General features: G+C 43.7%; 1 protein-coding gene across 1 annotated transcript in view; it reads right to left on the bottom strand.

The window, feature by feature from the left end:
- LOC138947509 (methionine--tRNA ligase, cytoplasmic-like) overlaps nucleotides 1-12,668 on the bottom strand; it is a 96,594-nt gene continuing 83,926 nt past the window's right edge. Inside the window, exons 20-25 of the mRNA XM_070318995.1 lie at nucleotides 7,566-7,749; nucleotides 6,846-6,935; nucleotides 6,262-6,354; nucleotides 3,653-3,796; nucleotides 2,757-2,867; nucleotides 1-1,797 (exon numbers count right to left, since the gene is read on the bottom strand). Of these exons, the coding sequence (XP_070175096.1) occupies nucleotides 1,633-1,797; nucleotides 2,757-2,867; nucleotides 3,653-3,796; nucleotides 6,262-6,354; nucleotides 6,846-6,935; nucleotides 7,566-7,749 (787 nt within the window). The 3' untranslated portion in view covers nucleotides 1-1,632. The remainder of the gene's footprint in view (nucleotides 1,798-2,756; nucleotides 2,868-3,652; nucleotides 3,797-6,261; nucleotides 6,355-6,845; nucleotides 6,936-7,565; nucleotides 7,750-12,668) is intronic.

Raw genomic sequence — 12,668 nt, 5'->3', positions numbered from 1 at the left:
TAATTTGTGAAAACCAATTTTACTAAAACTTGAACACATGCTTCAAAAACAAACATAGTCTGTAAGCAACAGCTCACATCTTCCCCAACCGACTAGAGCCAATATGTGAATATGTTATACAGTGTATTTCTATGAAGAAAAGAAAATTGGTTCAAAATCTGCAGAAGTAATTAAATAAACTCTAAATAAACTACATTTTGTATTACAAGTGTAAGACTTCTTTGTTGAACATGCCCCACTTAAAGGCCCAGTGCAGCTCACAGCCTTGTTTAAAGGCCCAGTGCAGCTCACAGCCTTGTTTAAAGGCCCAGTGCAGCTCACAGCCTTGTTTAACCCCTTCACTGCCCACCCCGTATGTAATACGTGGTCATTTTCGGTTTGTCCTACGCCCATAACCGTATCTCATACGTGGGATTTGTGTCAACAACATTTCAGGACATTTCTGAAAACTAAATGGGAGGTAACCACTGTCCAAGTACTTGTAGGGGTTCTAAACACATTTCTTTCCCATAGACCGTTCGGATAATGCTGTTATACTGTGGCAGTGAAGGGGTTAAAGGCCCAGTGCAGCTCACAGCCTTCGTTTTGCGTTTTTGTTGCAGCTGAGTGCATTTACAGTTCAAAAATCCTCCTATGGTAGTAAAACAAACCCAAAACTACCCAACGACGACATCTGTGAAGCTCGACAGTTTCTTGTTCACGCGAGTACATAAATTACCCTAGTTATTACGTTGGTGTTTGGTCGGAGTTCGATTCAACTTGAGTGATTCCGGCCTCCATTTTGTTTTACACAAACTCATGATGACGTCTGACATAGTTTGCTTTTAGTGACGTGTCTTTTTGTGCATGATGTGGTGATCTACCTGATCTAAATTTAGATCCAAAAATAGGTCAACACCAGCCGGGTCCGAGTACGAAATTAGTTCGTAAAAAAAATCGCAGTTCTTGACTCTTTGGGTGCAAGTCAATGAAACTTGGTAGTTCTTCTAACGGATAGCTGCCTGAGGTATGACTAAAAGCCCCAGGGGCTCCGTGCACCTGGATTTGACAAGTTCAGTACCTTTAAACAAGTAAAATCATAAACATTTGTACAGAACCTGTCAGACAATGAAATAACAAAGCCAAACTTCTACATACATGTACAAACTAAATCTTCAGCAAACTAATCAAAGCTAATTATCATAACGAATACTTAACACAAACCAACAGCACCAATTCCAACAACAAAATACCAAACAAGAAAAATGATTCAGATATAACAAGAAAAGAAATATAGAAAGTAAAACCCAACCCATACTTGAAAACCAAGTATTTCTCCCTTTCCTTCTTCATATCTCAAAATGCTTTCATCACACTTTCAAAGACTTCTTTCGTACACAGCCACTAAATGTAACAAGTGTGAGATCTTCTTCAAAGCACAAATGACGTTATGATAACCAACAATTCTTACTTCGACAGCGACTGATAAAGTAGCATTTGCTCTCTCTGCTATGCTCTTTATACTTCCGCCACTCGGTCAATGCATAACTCATTTCAACAAACCCCAAGCACTCATAATAAGATCACCACACAACAGAGTCATTTCTTGAAATGGGTCCATCTTCGTCCAACACAAAGCTAAAACCAATGTTTTCACTTCTTCTTTCCCTTCTTCTTGCTGCCAGAAGAAGCTGCTGCATTGGGGTCGACACCCTGAGCTAGCGCCAGTTGTTTCTTCAAGTCCAGTAATTTGGCTACTGCAGGGTCGATGGCAGACTTCTCTGCTTTGGCTGTCTTTAGTTCTCGTACGACCAGGCCCTGAAAATAGAGATATGGACGGGTTGGTGGTGAGGGTGTGTTGTCTACATTGTGTCTTAAAGGCCAACATCGGCTCACGGTAGATGTAGCTCTAGTTTTTTGTGCTGGCAACACTAAATTTAGCGCTGTGGCCTTCCACGATTAGAAAGGCTTGGTCTCCTGGAGGGCTTTAAGGGTACAGTGGAACTCCCTCTTTAAGACTTCCTCCCTTGTACGACCTTAGTTTTTTGGATTTCCTATTCATATTCTCTGTAAACTTACCCCCATTTTAAGACTCCCTCCTTTTTAAGACCTGATTTTCTCAGATTTTTGGAGGTGGTAAAAGGGGGGGTTCCACTGTATTATTACCTTTCTCAGCTAAATCTGTAAAGTCTCTTGAAAGCTACCTTTGTTTGTTTGTTTGTTTGCTTAACGCCCAGCCGACCACGAAGGGCCATATCAGGGCGGTGCTGCTTTGACATATAACGTGCGCCACACACAAGACAGAAGTCGCAGCACAGGCTTCATGTCTCACCCAGTCACATTATTCTGACACCGGACCAACCAGTCCTAGCACTAACCCCATAATGCCAGACGCCAGGCGGAGCAGCCACTAGATTGCCAATTTTAAAGTCTTAGGTATGACCCGGCCGGGGTTCTGAAAGCTACCTGCCTTGCTCATGCACAAATCATTACCGATCTATCTAAGCTTTTTTTTTTTACACATATTAAAAAGCCAACCTTTTCCTTCAAGATATATGATGTTTCAAGACCCAAAATACTGACTGAGAACAGTTTGAGTTTTCTATATACAAAAAAACTGCATATTAAATTAATAAAGTATTTTGCCACAGAGGTTGTAAGAATGCAGGCAGCTTCAAAATGTATTAGACACTTCCGCGCTTCACTGTACAAGCAGTTTGAAACATGTAAATCACACCCATACCTATCAACATGACTGCATGAGCATGAACTCTTACCTGTTTTGCGACCTCATCAGTGAGTCGAGCCACCTCTGCCTCGTTAACAACTCCGCCTGGTCCGTTTGGTGCGGCATCTCCCGCTGGCTTGGCCGCTGCGTCCCCTTTGCCCTGTGAAATAAATGTGCATTCCGTTAACAAAAGCGCTGTGACTGTATAAAAAAACACCCAAGTTATGTTCCGAGTAACTCTGACGCTATGATTAATGGCCAAATCTTTATGCCATAAATAGCTCCAGGCTGGCACACATCTGTGCGGGGCCCGGGTAGCTCAGGTGGTCGAGTCCTGGACTCGTGATCCTAGGGTTGCAGGTTCGAATCCAGGCCAGGACGGACACGGGTCAACTTTGTGTGCAGACTCAGAGACAATATCCATGTCCCACTCCCGTGTCGCCACAGTGGCACGTAAAAGACCTCGGTCATTCTGCCATAAGTGCACTGTGGCTGGTTACACTTACACACGCATACACCAAGGTATTTGATCTAAAGTCGGGGTAGCACCCGGGATCATGCTCTAAATGGTTTCACACTGACGGTGTAAAACAACATTTATCATCACATCTGTGCAGAGTAGATTCCATGAAAGGGGGATTACTACGTCACTCTGTCACACATGAAGCATATCAACCAATTTTCTCACACAATAATCTTTCATTCTGGTAGTTGAACTTGAAACCCCCTTGGACCCCCCCCCCCCCCCCCAATTTAGAACTCCCTCCTATATAAGACCCTTTTTTGAAAGATCTTCTGATAAACACCTCTGTAAATTTATCCCCATTTTAAAAGACTCCCTCCTTTTTAAAACCTGATTTTCTCAGATTTTATTTCCATTTTTGAGGTGGTCGGGGGTTCTTTAAAAGGGGGGTTCCACTGTACTAATCATAAATGTTCCCGTACCTTCTCTTTGTCCTTATTGCCTGGTGGGGGTGGTGTCCCCTGAGCGGCGGTCAGCTGTTTCTTGAGGTCCAGCAGCTTGGCCACTTCAGCGTCCACCACAGACTTCTCTGCTTTGGCCGCCTTCACTCTCCGCACCACGTTGCCCTGGCAACACAGACATGGTCAACTGAAAATGACAGTCCTGCAACATCCATGTTAAAGGCACACACCTTCCCCAAAAGCCTGTCCTTAACCAGACGAAGTCGACTTTTTCGCGAAGCCGGCCGCATGAAGCTTAAGCACTGAATTTTCGTTTAAAAGACTTCATGAAGTCAACTTTGGGCTCAATTAAAGATCGCCTTAAGAAAAGGCCGGCTCATCATCTCAGATCTAGCCACGCTTTTACACAGGATCAGGCCACCCCTTCGCTTTTGGTCACATACCAAAGTTCAATGCTCTGCCTGCTTGCTGATATGATGTGAGTTGGAATTTTTTAAAAATTTTGTTTAATTTTTATTTTTATTTTTTATTACACGTTTTTAATTCTTTTTGGCACACGACATCAACATCAGACAGCAACATCAAACAACATCAGTAGGAATTTGTTTGTTAGCAATTAGTTTCTTAAAAAGCCATTCGTGGCTTTTACAAAATTAATTCATACACAAATTACCACTGTGCATAGAATGCACCCGGCTAAGAGCTGACTTGTTACATTTAGTCAAGTTTTGACTAAATGTTTTAACATAGAGGGGGAATCAAGCCGAGAGTCATGGTGTATGTGTGTATGTGTGTGCGTGTGTGTGTGTAGAGCGATTCAGAGTAAACTACTGGACCGATCTTTATGAAATTTGACATGAGAGTTCCTGGGTATGATATCCCCGGACGTTTTTTTCATTTTTTCGATAAATGTCTTTGATGACGTCATATCCGGCTTTTTGTAAAAGTTGAGGCGGCACTGTCACACCCTCAATTTTCAATCAAATTGATTGAAATTTTTGTAAAGCAATCTTCGACGAAGGCCGGATTTCGGTATTGCATTTCAGCTTGGTGGCTTAAAAATTAATTAATGACTTTGGTCATTAAAAATCTGAAAATTGTAATAAAAATTTTTTTTATATATAAAACGATCCAAATTTACGTTCATTTTATTCTACATCATTTCCTGATTCCAAAAACATATAAATATGTTATATTTGGATTAAAAACAAGCTCTGAAAATTGAAAATATAAAAAATTATGATCAAAATTAAATTTCCGAAATCGATTTAAAAACAATTTCATCTTATTCCTTGTCGGTTCCTGATTCCAAAAACATATAGATATGATATGTTTGGATTAAAAACACGCTCAGAAAGTTAAAACGAAGAGAGGTACAGAAAAGCGTGCTATGCAGCACAGCGAAACCACTACCGCGCTGAACAGACTCGTCAGTTTCACTCCGTTATGCACGAGCGGCAGACTACGGTCATTGTGAAAAAATGCAGTGCGTTCAGTTTCATTCTGTGAGTTCCACAGCTTGACTAAATGTAGTAATTTCGCCTTACGCGACTTGTTTTTTTTTTTTACAGTGAGTGGGTTACGATCCACAGATGTACAAGGTAATCAATCAGGAAATGAAAAGACAAAGCTGTCTTCAACCATCACAGTCTGTAAGGCCACAAAGCTGTCTTCAACCATCACAGTCTGTAAGGCCACAAAGCTGTCTTCAACCATCACAGTCTGTAAGGCCACAAAGCTGTCTTCAACCATCACAGTCTGTAAGGCCACAAAGCTGTCTTCAACCATCACAGTCTGTAAGGCCACAAAGCTGTCTTCAACCATCACAGTCTGTAAGGCCACAAAGCTGTCTTCAACCATCACAGTCTGTAAGGCCACAAAGCTGTCTTCAACCATCACAGTCTGTAAGGCCACAAAGCTGTCTTCAACCATCACAGTCTGTAAGGCCACAAAGCTGTCTTCAAGCATCACAGTCTGTAAGGCCACAAAGCTGTCTTCAACCATCACAGTCTGTAAGGCCACAAAGCTGTCTTCAACCATCACAGTCTGTAAGGCCACAAACAGTCAAATCCAACTTAAAAGGATGAAAATCGCTTGTTCATTTCAATGCTTGTTATTCTCTAAAGGCGCCAGGAGACTGGTTCCGCGCACCTCTCACTATATTGCACATGTCGTATGGGCGGGGATGTAGCTCAGTCGGTAGCACGCTGGATTTGTATCCAGCTGGCCGCTGTCAGCGTGAGTTCGTCCCCACGTTCGGCGAGAGATTTATTTCTCAGTCAACTTTGTGTGCAGACTCTCCTCGGTGTCCGAACACCCCCGTGTGTACACGCAAGCACAAGACCAAGTGCGCACGAAAAAGATCCTGTAATCCATGTCAGAGTTCGGTGGGTTATAGAAACACGAAAATACCCAGCATGCTTCCTCTGAAAACGGCGTATGGCTGCCTAAATGGCGGGGTAAAAAACGGTCATACACGTAAAATTCCACTCGTGCAAAAAACACGAGTGTACGTGGGAGTTTCAGCCCACGAACGCAACAGAAGAAGAAGAAGCACATGTCGTATGCATTTAGAGCGTTTACTTCCCTTTGTTTCTCACAACTTAAACACAACGTCTGCTTGACCTTACCTGTGTGGCAACTTCTTCAGTGAGTCGTGTGACCTCTGCTGGGTTCACCGGTCCCTGTGGTCCACTTGCAGCTGCTGCCGCCCCTGGTTTGCCCTGCAAAAGTATCATTTACATTTCAGTAAACATGCCACTTATTGTTACGGAGGTTGGACACTTGGCAAAGAATGACAGAAGTAGTTTCGATTGGTGTGTGTTCACATGCTGTGAAGTGTAAAGCGCATGTCTCCTTTCTTGCTACAAGTAGGAATACAAATTTTGGCTTTGACCGTCTGTACCCCATTTCAAACATACACACCAAATTTCAGCTCATAAGTACCAAGAATCTAACTCCGGACGGACAGAGTGAAACCTATACACCCCCGAATATACGGGGGTTTAGCAAAACAGGGGAGCAGAAACTCCATTCGCAGTAACTCTTATTACTTCTCATCAGATTATTCCCCTTATTCCTCTGACAAAATTAATGCGTACTGCAAACGCTCAGATCTCTGCATTTGATAACAAAGAGTCAAATACTCCAAAAAATAGCAACTGAAATAAGTATGGGCAGTATCCAGATTTAGCCCTGAGTGTGAGCTGTATACCTTGACTTTCTCCGGTGCTGGTTTGCCAGCAAACTTGGCCTTCAGCTCTTCAATGAGGGTTGTTTCAATCTTCTGGAACAAGGGACTTGGCTGGAAAGAAAGAGAAACATTTTGAAGTCAATTTTTATTATTCTCCATCTACTTGTTAAAAAATACTGCCATGGAATAACTAGAATAACTGGGGTGTTTAGGGCGGGGATGTAGCTCAGTCGGTAGCGCGCTGGATTTGTATCCAGTTGGCCGCTGTCAGCGTGAGTTCGTCCCCACGTTCGGCGAGAGATTTATTTCTCAGAGTCAACTTTGTGTGCAGACTCTCCTCGGTGTCCGAACATCCCCGTGTGTACACGCAAGCACAAGACCAAGTGCGCACGAAAAAGATCCTGTAATCCATGTCAGAGTTCGGTGGGTTATAGAAACACGAAAATACCCAGCATGCTTCCTCTGAAAGCGGCGTATGGCTGCCTAAATGGCGGGGTAAAAACGGTCATACACGTAAAAGCCGTGGGAGTTTCAGCCCATGAACGAACAAACAAACAAACTGGGGTGTTTAAAGGGAAAAGCTAAGGGTAGTCCTAAAACCATTTTTGGTCGTAGGGGAGTGAGATGTTAGAGATCTTAACTACTCGCAGGCCAGCTTTATGAGGGCGGTGCCCACTCCTTTCCCTCGCTGTCTTCTTCAGACAAACTCAAAATAGTCTTAAAAAAAAATCCTCGCATCACCTTGCCAATCTTGTGCCCAGACGGCAGACGACAGACAAAGGCGGACGTGACAACGTTGATGTTGGGTGGAGCGTTCAGCTGTTGCTGTATGGTGTCGCTGACCGACGGCATGTAGGGCTGTAGCAACACGGACAGCAGGCACGACACGTTCGCCGACAGACTGACCACTGCGCCAGCACGCTTCCTGTGATGAAGACACAAGCATGCATGTTTCTTGCCATGAACGAACAAACACACTCAACACAGTCTTACAGCCAGGATCTTAAGGTCGCAGGTTCGAATCCGGGCTGGAACGGACACGGGCCAACTTATGTGCAGACCCAGAGACTGTATCCATGTCCCACCTCCGTGCCACCACTGTGGCACGTAAAAGACTTTGGTCATTCTGCCATAAGTGCAGATGGCTGATACCACCTAAACACGCATACACTTGTGTATCTCATCTAAAGTCAGGTTAAAACCTGGGAACATGCCCCTTATGGCTTTGCCGTGAGGGCGTAAAACTTGAATTTCTCTCTCTTACAGCCAGCAGAGAAACTAGACTCTTAGTTTATGATTCCAGCAGTGAGTGGTTGGGATGCCAGACTCGCTCGCTGGCTCACTCTAAACATAGTCAGTCTTTTGCTGCTGTCAGTGTGTGTACTGTGCGCTGTGTTTGAGCGCTGGCACAGCCGTGTCAAAGAATTATGAACAAATAATACAGAGGTCATGTGAGTCAGAAGATGGACCGTTTGTTTGTTTGTTTGTTTGTTTGCTTAACGCCCAGCCGACCACGAAGGGCCATATCAGGGCGGTGCTGCTTTGACATATAACGTGCGCCACACACAAGACAGAAGTCGAAGCACAGGCTTCATGTCTCACCCAGTCACATTATTCTGACACCGGACCAACCAGTCCTAGCACCAACGGTTGGTTAGTAACCCCATAATGCCAGACGCCAGGCGGAGCAGCCACTAGATTGCCAATTTTAAAGTCTTAGGTATGACCCGGCCGGGGTTCGAACCCACGACCTCCCAATCACGGGGCGGACGCCTTACCACTAGGCCAACCGTGCCGGTCAGAAGATGGACCATGATGATAGGAGAAAACCACAACACAAGACAATGACACTAGGTCAACAACAACCAAAAATTGAGTTATATATGTCTTTTTGTTTTGTTTTTTTGATTGTATTATTATTTGACTGTACTATTATTAAGCAGGTAGTACGTTCATTATGTCCACATTGTTTGCTTGTGTTGTTCTTGGGATAAAATTAAAAAAAAAAAAAAAGAGTTTTCTGTCATTTTTGGCTCACGTAAGTGTAGCCTATGCGATGCTAACTTTTGTCTGTCTGTGCGTGCGTGCGTGCGTGCGTGCGTATGTATGTATGTCTGTGGTAGAAACTTTAACATTTGTCTGAACACCGAAATACTAATTTTACCTGGTTATTATTCAAGCAACAGCTTCAAAGTATTGAAGCAATGATCAACATTTTGTCGGCACGTATGTAGTTAAAGTGTGTATCCAAAGAAAACGGGTGGTGGTTTTTTTTTTGGGGGGGGGGGGTAAAAACAGGTGACTGGTTTGTGTCGTGTGTGGTCAGGGGTCAAGGTTAGGTCAGATCGCGTGAAGGATTGTGGTATAGATACAGTTATCACCGAGCTGCAGTTCGCCGATTCGGAGAAGACGATTTCACATTGTTCGGTTTCGTAGCTCCAGAAAAATAGATAAAGAAGATACCAAAGGAGATTTCCTTCAGGTTAATCTGCACAGCGTGTTTCCAGTGTCTGCGCGAGGAAGCGCTGTCGAAAGCGCAGTGTCGATCTGGCCATCTGGCAGTCGTGTTCCCGTAAGTAGGCTACAGACAGACAGATCTAGATCTAGTGTCTCGCACTCTTGCACCGTGTCACCTATGCTTACCGTGTGTGTGTATGTGTGTGTGTGTGTGTGTGTGTGTGTGTGTAGGTGGTTTTACCGACAAATGGGGACGATTGTCACTGGAGAGCAGTCAAATGGGGACGCTTCCGACAAACGGGGACGTCCCCATTTGTCGGCCCGTGCGACCCCATTTGACTGGATTTGAGCAGATTGAGCGACCCCATTTGACTGCTTCCTAGCATCCCTGTGGACAAACGGACTGGATTTTCACACAGATTCATACACATATTTTAGCTCTGCACTTTGTGGTCTGCTCAACTAAACCATGTGATTTTTATCATGTGACTTCAAATGACTTTACAGTAACTGCTTTCATCAGAATGCAGTTTCTATTCAAATGCAGTCAAACTAAAACATTTATTTGAATTAAAAAAAAAAAAGTTATTGCATTTAATATATTTTATTCAGAGTATTTTGAAAGAGTTCTGATTATTTGATCACGGGTTTTTTGTATTAAAACAAAAACAAACACAGAAACATATACATTCCTGTAAAAAAAAAAATGATCACAATTATTTTGTTATGAGATTTATTTTAGGTTAATTCGAAGTGTTGTGTCTTTGTCATTTGTTGGTTTGTGCAGTGCAGTTGTTTTGTCAGTTATTCTTCTCTTCATTTGTTCTATCGTCTTTTTTTCTTCTTTTTTGTGTGTGTATTTTTGTGTTTTTGTGCCTGAAGAAGACCCTTAGGTCGAAACGTCGCTGTTATTCGTTCCGTGTTCGTCATTTTAACGTGAGTACATTGCTTTTTGGTCTCTTTATTGTTCCCTCTCACGTCCAGTCGCCATTGTTTAATACATGTTTTAATGTGTTTTGTATAATCCGGAAGCAGGAGTTTAAAACCTATGTATATATTAAGGGAAAAGTCTGGGTTGTGGCACTCGATCACTAGGTGGGGCACTGCCCTTCGCTCCCTGTTACCCGAGTTCCAATCCTCGTGGTAAGGCGTCCGCCCCGTGATCGGGAGGTCGTGGGTTCGAACCCCGGCCGGGTCATACCTAAGACTTTAAAATTGGCAATCTAGTGGCTGCTCCGCCTGGCGTCTGGCATTATGGGGTTAGTGCTAGGACTGATTGGTCAGGTGTCAGAATAATGTGACTGGGTGAGACATGAAGCCTGTGCTGCGACTTCTGTCTTGTGTGTGGCGCACGTTATATGTCAAAAGCAGCACCGCCCTGATATGGCCCTTCGTGGTCGGCTGGGCGTTAAGCAAACAAACAAACAAACCCGAGTGCCAACAACAATAGGATGAGCATCAGAAGCGAAGATAAAGAGGGAATTTTTTTCTCTGCGCGCGCGCCAGCAAGCAGGATGTCTCAGAACTGAAGCGGTAATAGTATGATCTAATTACAGGCGATGGGTTTATGGGTCACGTGATTATATATATGAAGTCTTCTATCGCGCGCGTATCTCCAGACTCGGACTCAAGGCGCAGGAATCTATTTATGCCGTGTGAGATGGAATTTTTTACACAATACATCATGCATTCACATCGACCAGCAGATCGCAGCCATTTCGGCGCATATCCTACTTTTCACGGCCTATTATTCCAAGTCACACGGGTATTTTTGTGGACATTGTTTTATCTATGCCTATACAATTTTGCCAGGAAAGACCCTTTTGTCAATCGTGGGATCTTTAACGTGCACACCCCAATGTAGTGTACACGAAGGGACCTCGGTTTTTCGTCTCATCCGAAAGACTAGCACTTGAACCCACCACCTAGGTTAGGAAAGGGGGGAGAAAATTGCTAACGCCCTGACCCAGGGTCGAACTCGCAACCTCTCGCTTCCGAGCGCAAGTGCGTTACCACTCGGCCACCCATTCCACGTGATGTGGGGGCGGAGCCAAACATTGGTTGATACTTACTGTGTTGACATTAGTTCATTGGCCCCGCCCCAACATCATATGACTTACTAATCCATGGGCTATCATTGGTTCATGTTTTTGGCGCTAAACTATCTGACAGGTAAAGAACTATTTTGATGTGACACGTTATTACTTGGTGCAAATACGCGCAGTGTTTAAAACCACTTGGCGGACAGAACTGTGCATTCTCACAATTCGACACTTACTACATCCATAATAACCACACCGTTGATCAATCGCTGAGAAATGGCACAAATGACAGTTGGGGAAAACATTCAGAAGTTGGAATGATCTTACTGAACGGCTGGCAGACTTTTCCAGAAAGAACGATTTGGTGTACGTGGTCAAATACAGTCGTGCTGTTCAACTTGCGAACAAGAATTCAAAACAGCCCTTTCCAGACGAACTGAAGTATGCATACGCAAAACTTGTGTGCAAGTACTCAGGAAAAGGACGACTCACAGGCCGAGGTGCGAAGAGGAGCAATGGGTAAGCGGATTAATATTTAGTTGCTATACTTCTTATGCGTTCTTGTCACAGATAGTAACTCGTATGAATGTTTAATTTTAATAATTTTTTTTTTTTTTTTTTAGGTTTACAATGTTTCAACATTCATTCCAGTATCGACTGACATTTTAACGAGTGCGGAAAGTCTGTCTGTCTGTCTGTCTGTCTGTCTGTCTGTCTGTCTCTCTGTCTCTCTCTCTCTCTCTCTCTCTCTCTCTCTCTCTCTCTCTCTCTCTCTCTATCTCTCTCTCTCTCTGCGCGCACTTCTTCTTCTTCTTCTTTGTCGGACAGATTTTTCACACAAATGACCAGGAAACCAGATTACGTAAGCCGTGTCAGCTGTACCCTTTGTAAAAGTCAGCGTAGCTCGAGAACGGCATTGACATATTTTCGGTGTTCTTTACCTTGCCCAAGAAGCAGAACATAAGAGTATACGTCACACACTCGAGTCAAGGACGTCGTAAAATGGCCCTCGGTCAAGTTTTCACCGAGAACCATTTTATGATGTCCTTAACAATTATGTGTTAGTCGGCTTAGAATATGCGCGCAGGTTTCAAAGTTTTGATCCATTCGATTAATGCGGGCACATGATGGTTGAAAATACTTAACTTGAAAGTTTCCCGCTGTGGTAGATTTTTATGGTGGTTGTCACACAGGCAGCGACGGCTTTACTGGTCGGACCCAGTTGTGCGTTACCTCGCTTTTGCCTTTAATGACTGACTGACTGGCTGACTTTGGGGATTAACGTCCTCTGAGGTAACTAGGATCTATTTGGGAACATTTACCGTGATACTGTAAGAGGAGCAAG

The sequence above is a fragment of the Littorina saxatilis genome, linkage group LG14 (assembly GCF_037325665.1).
Source record: "Littorina saxatilis isolate snail1 linkage group LG14, US_GU_Lsax_2.0, whole genome shotgun sequence".
In the NCBI taxonomy this organism is placed as follows: Eukaryota; Metazoa; Mollusca; class Gastropoda; order Littorinimorpha; family Littorinidae; genus Littorina; species Littorina saxatilis.
Note: the sequence above shows the minus strand (reverse complement) of the source record. Positions and strands in the feature narration are given on the sequence as shown.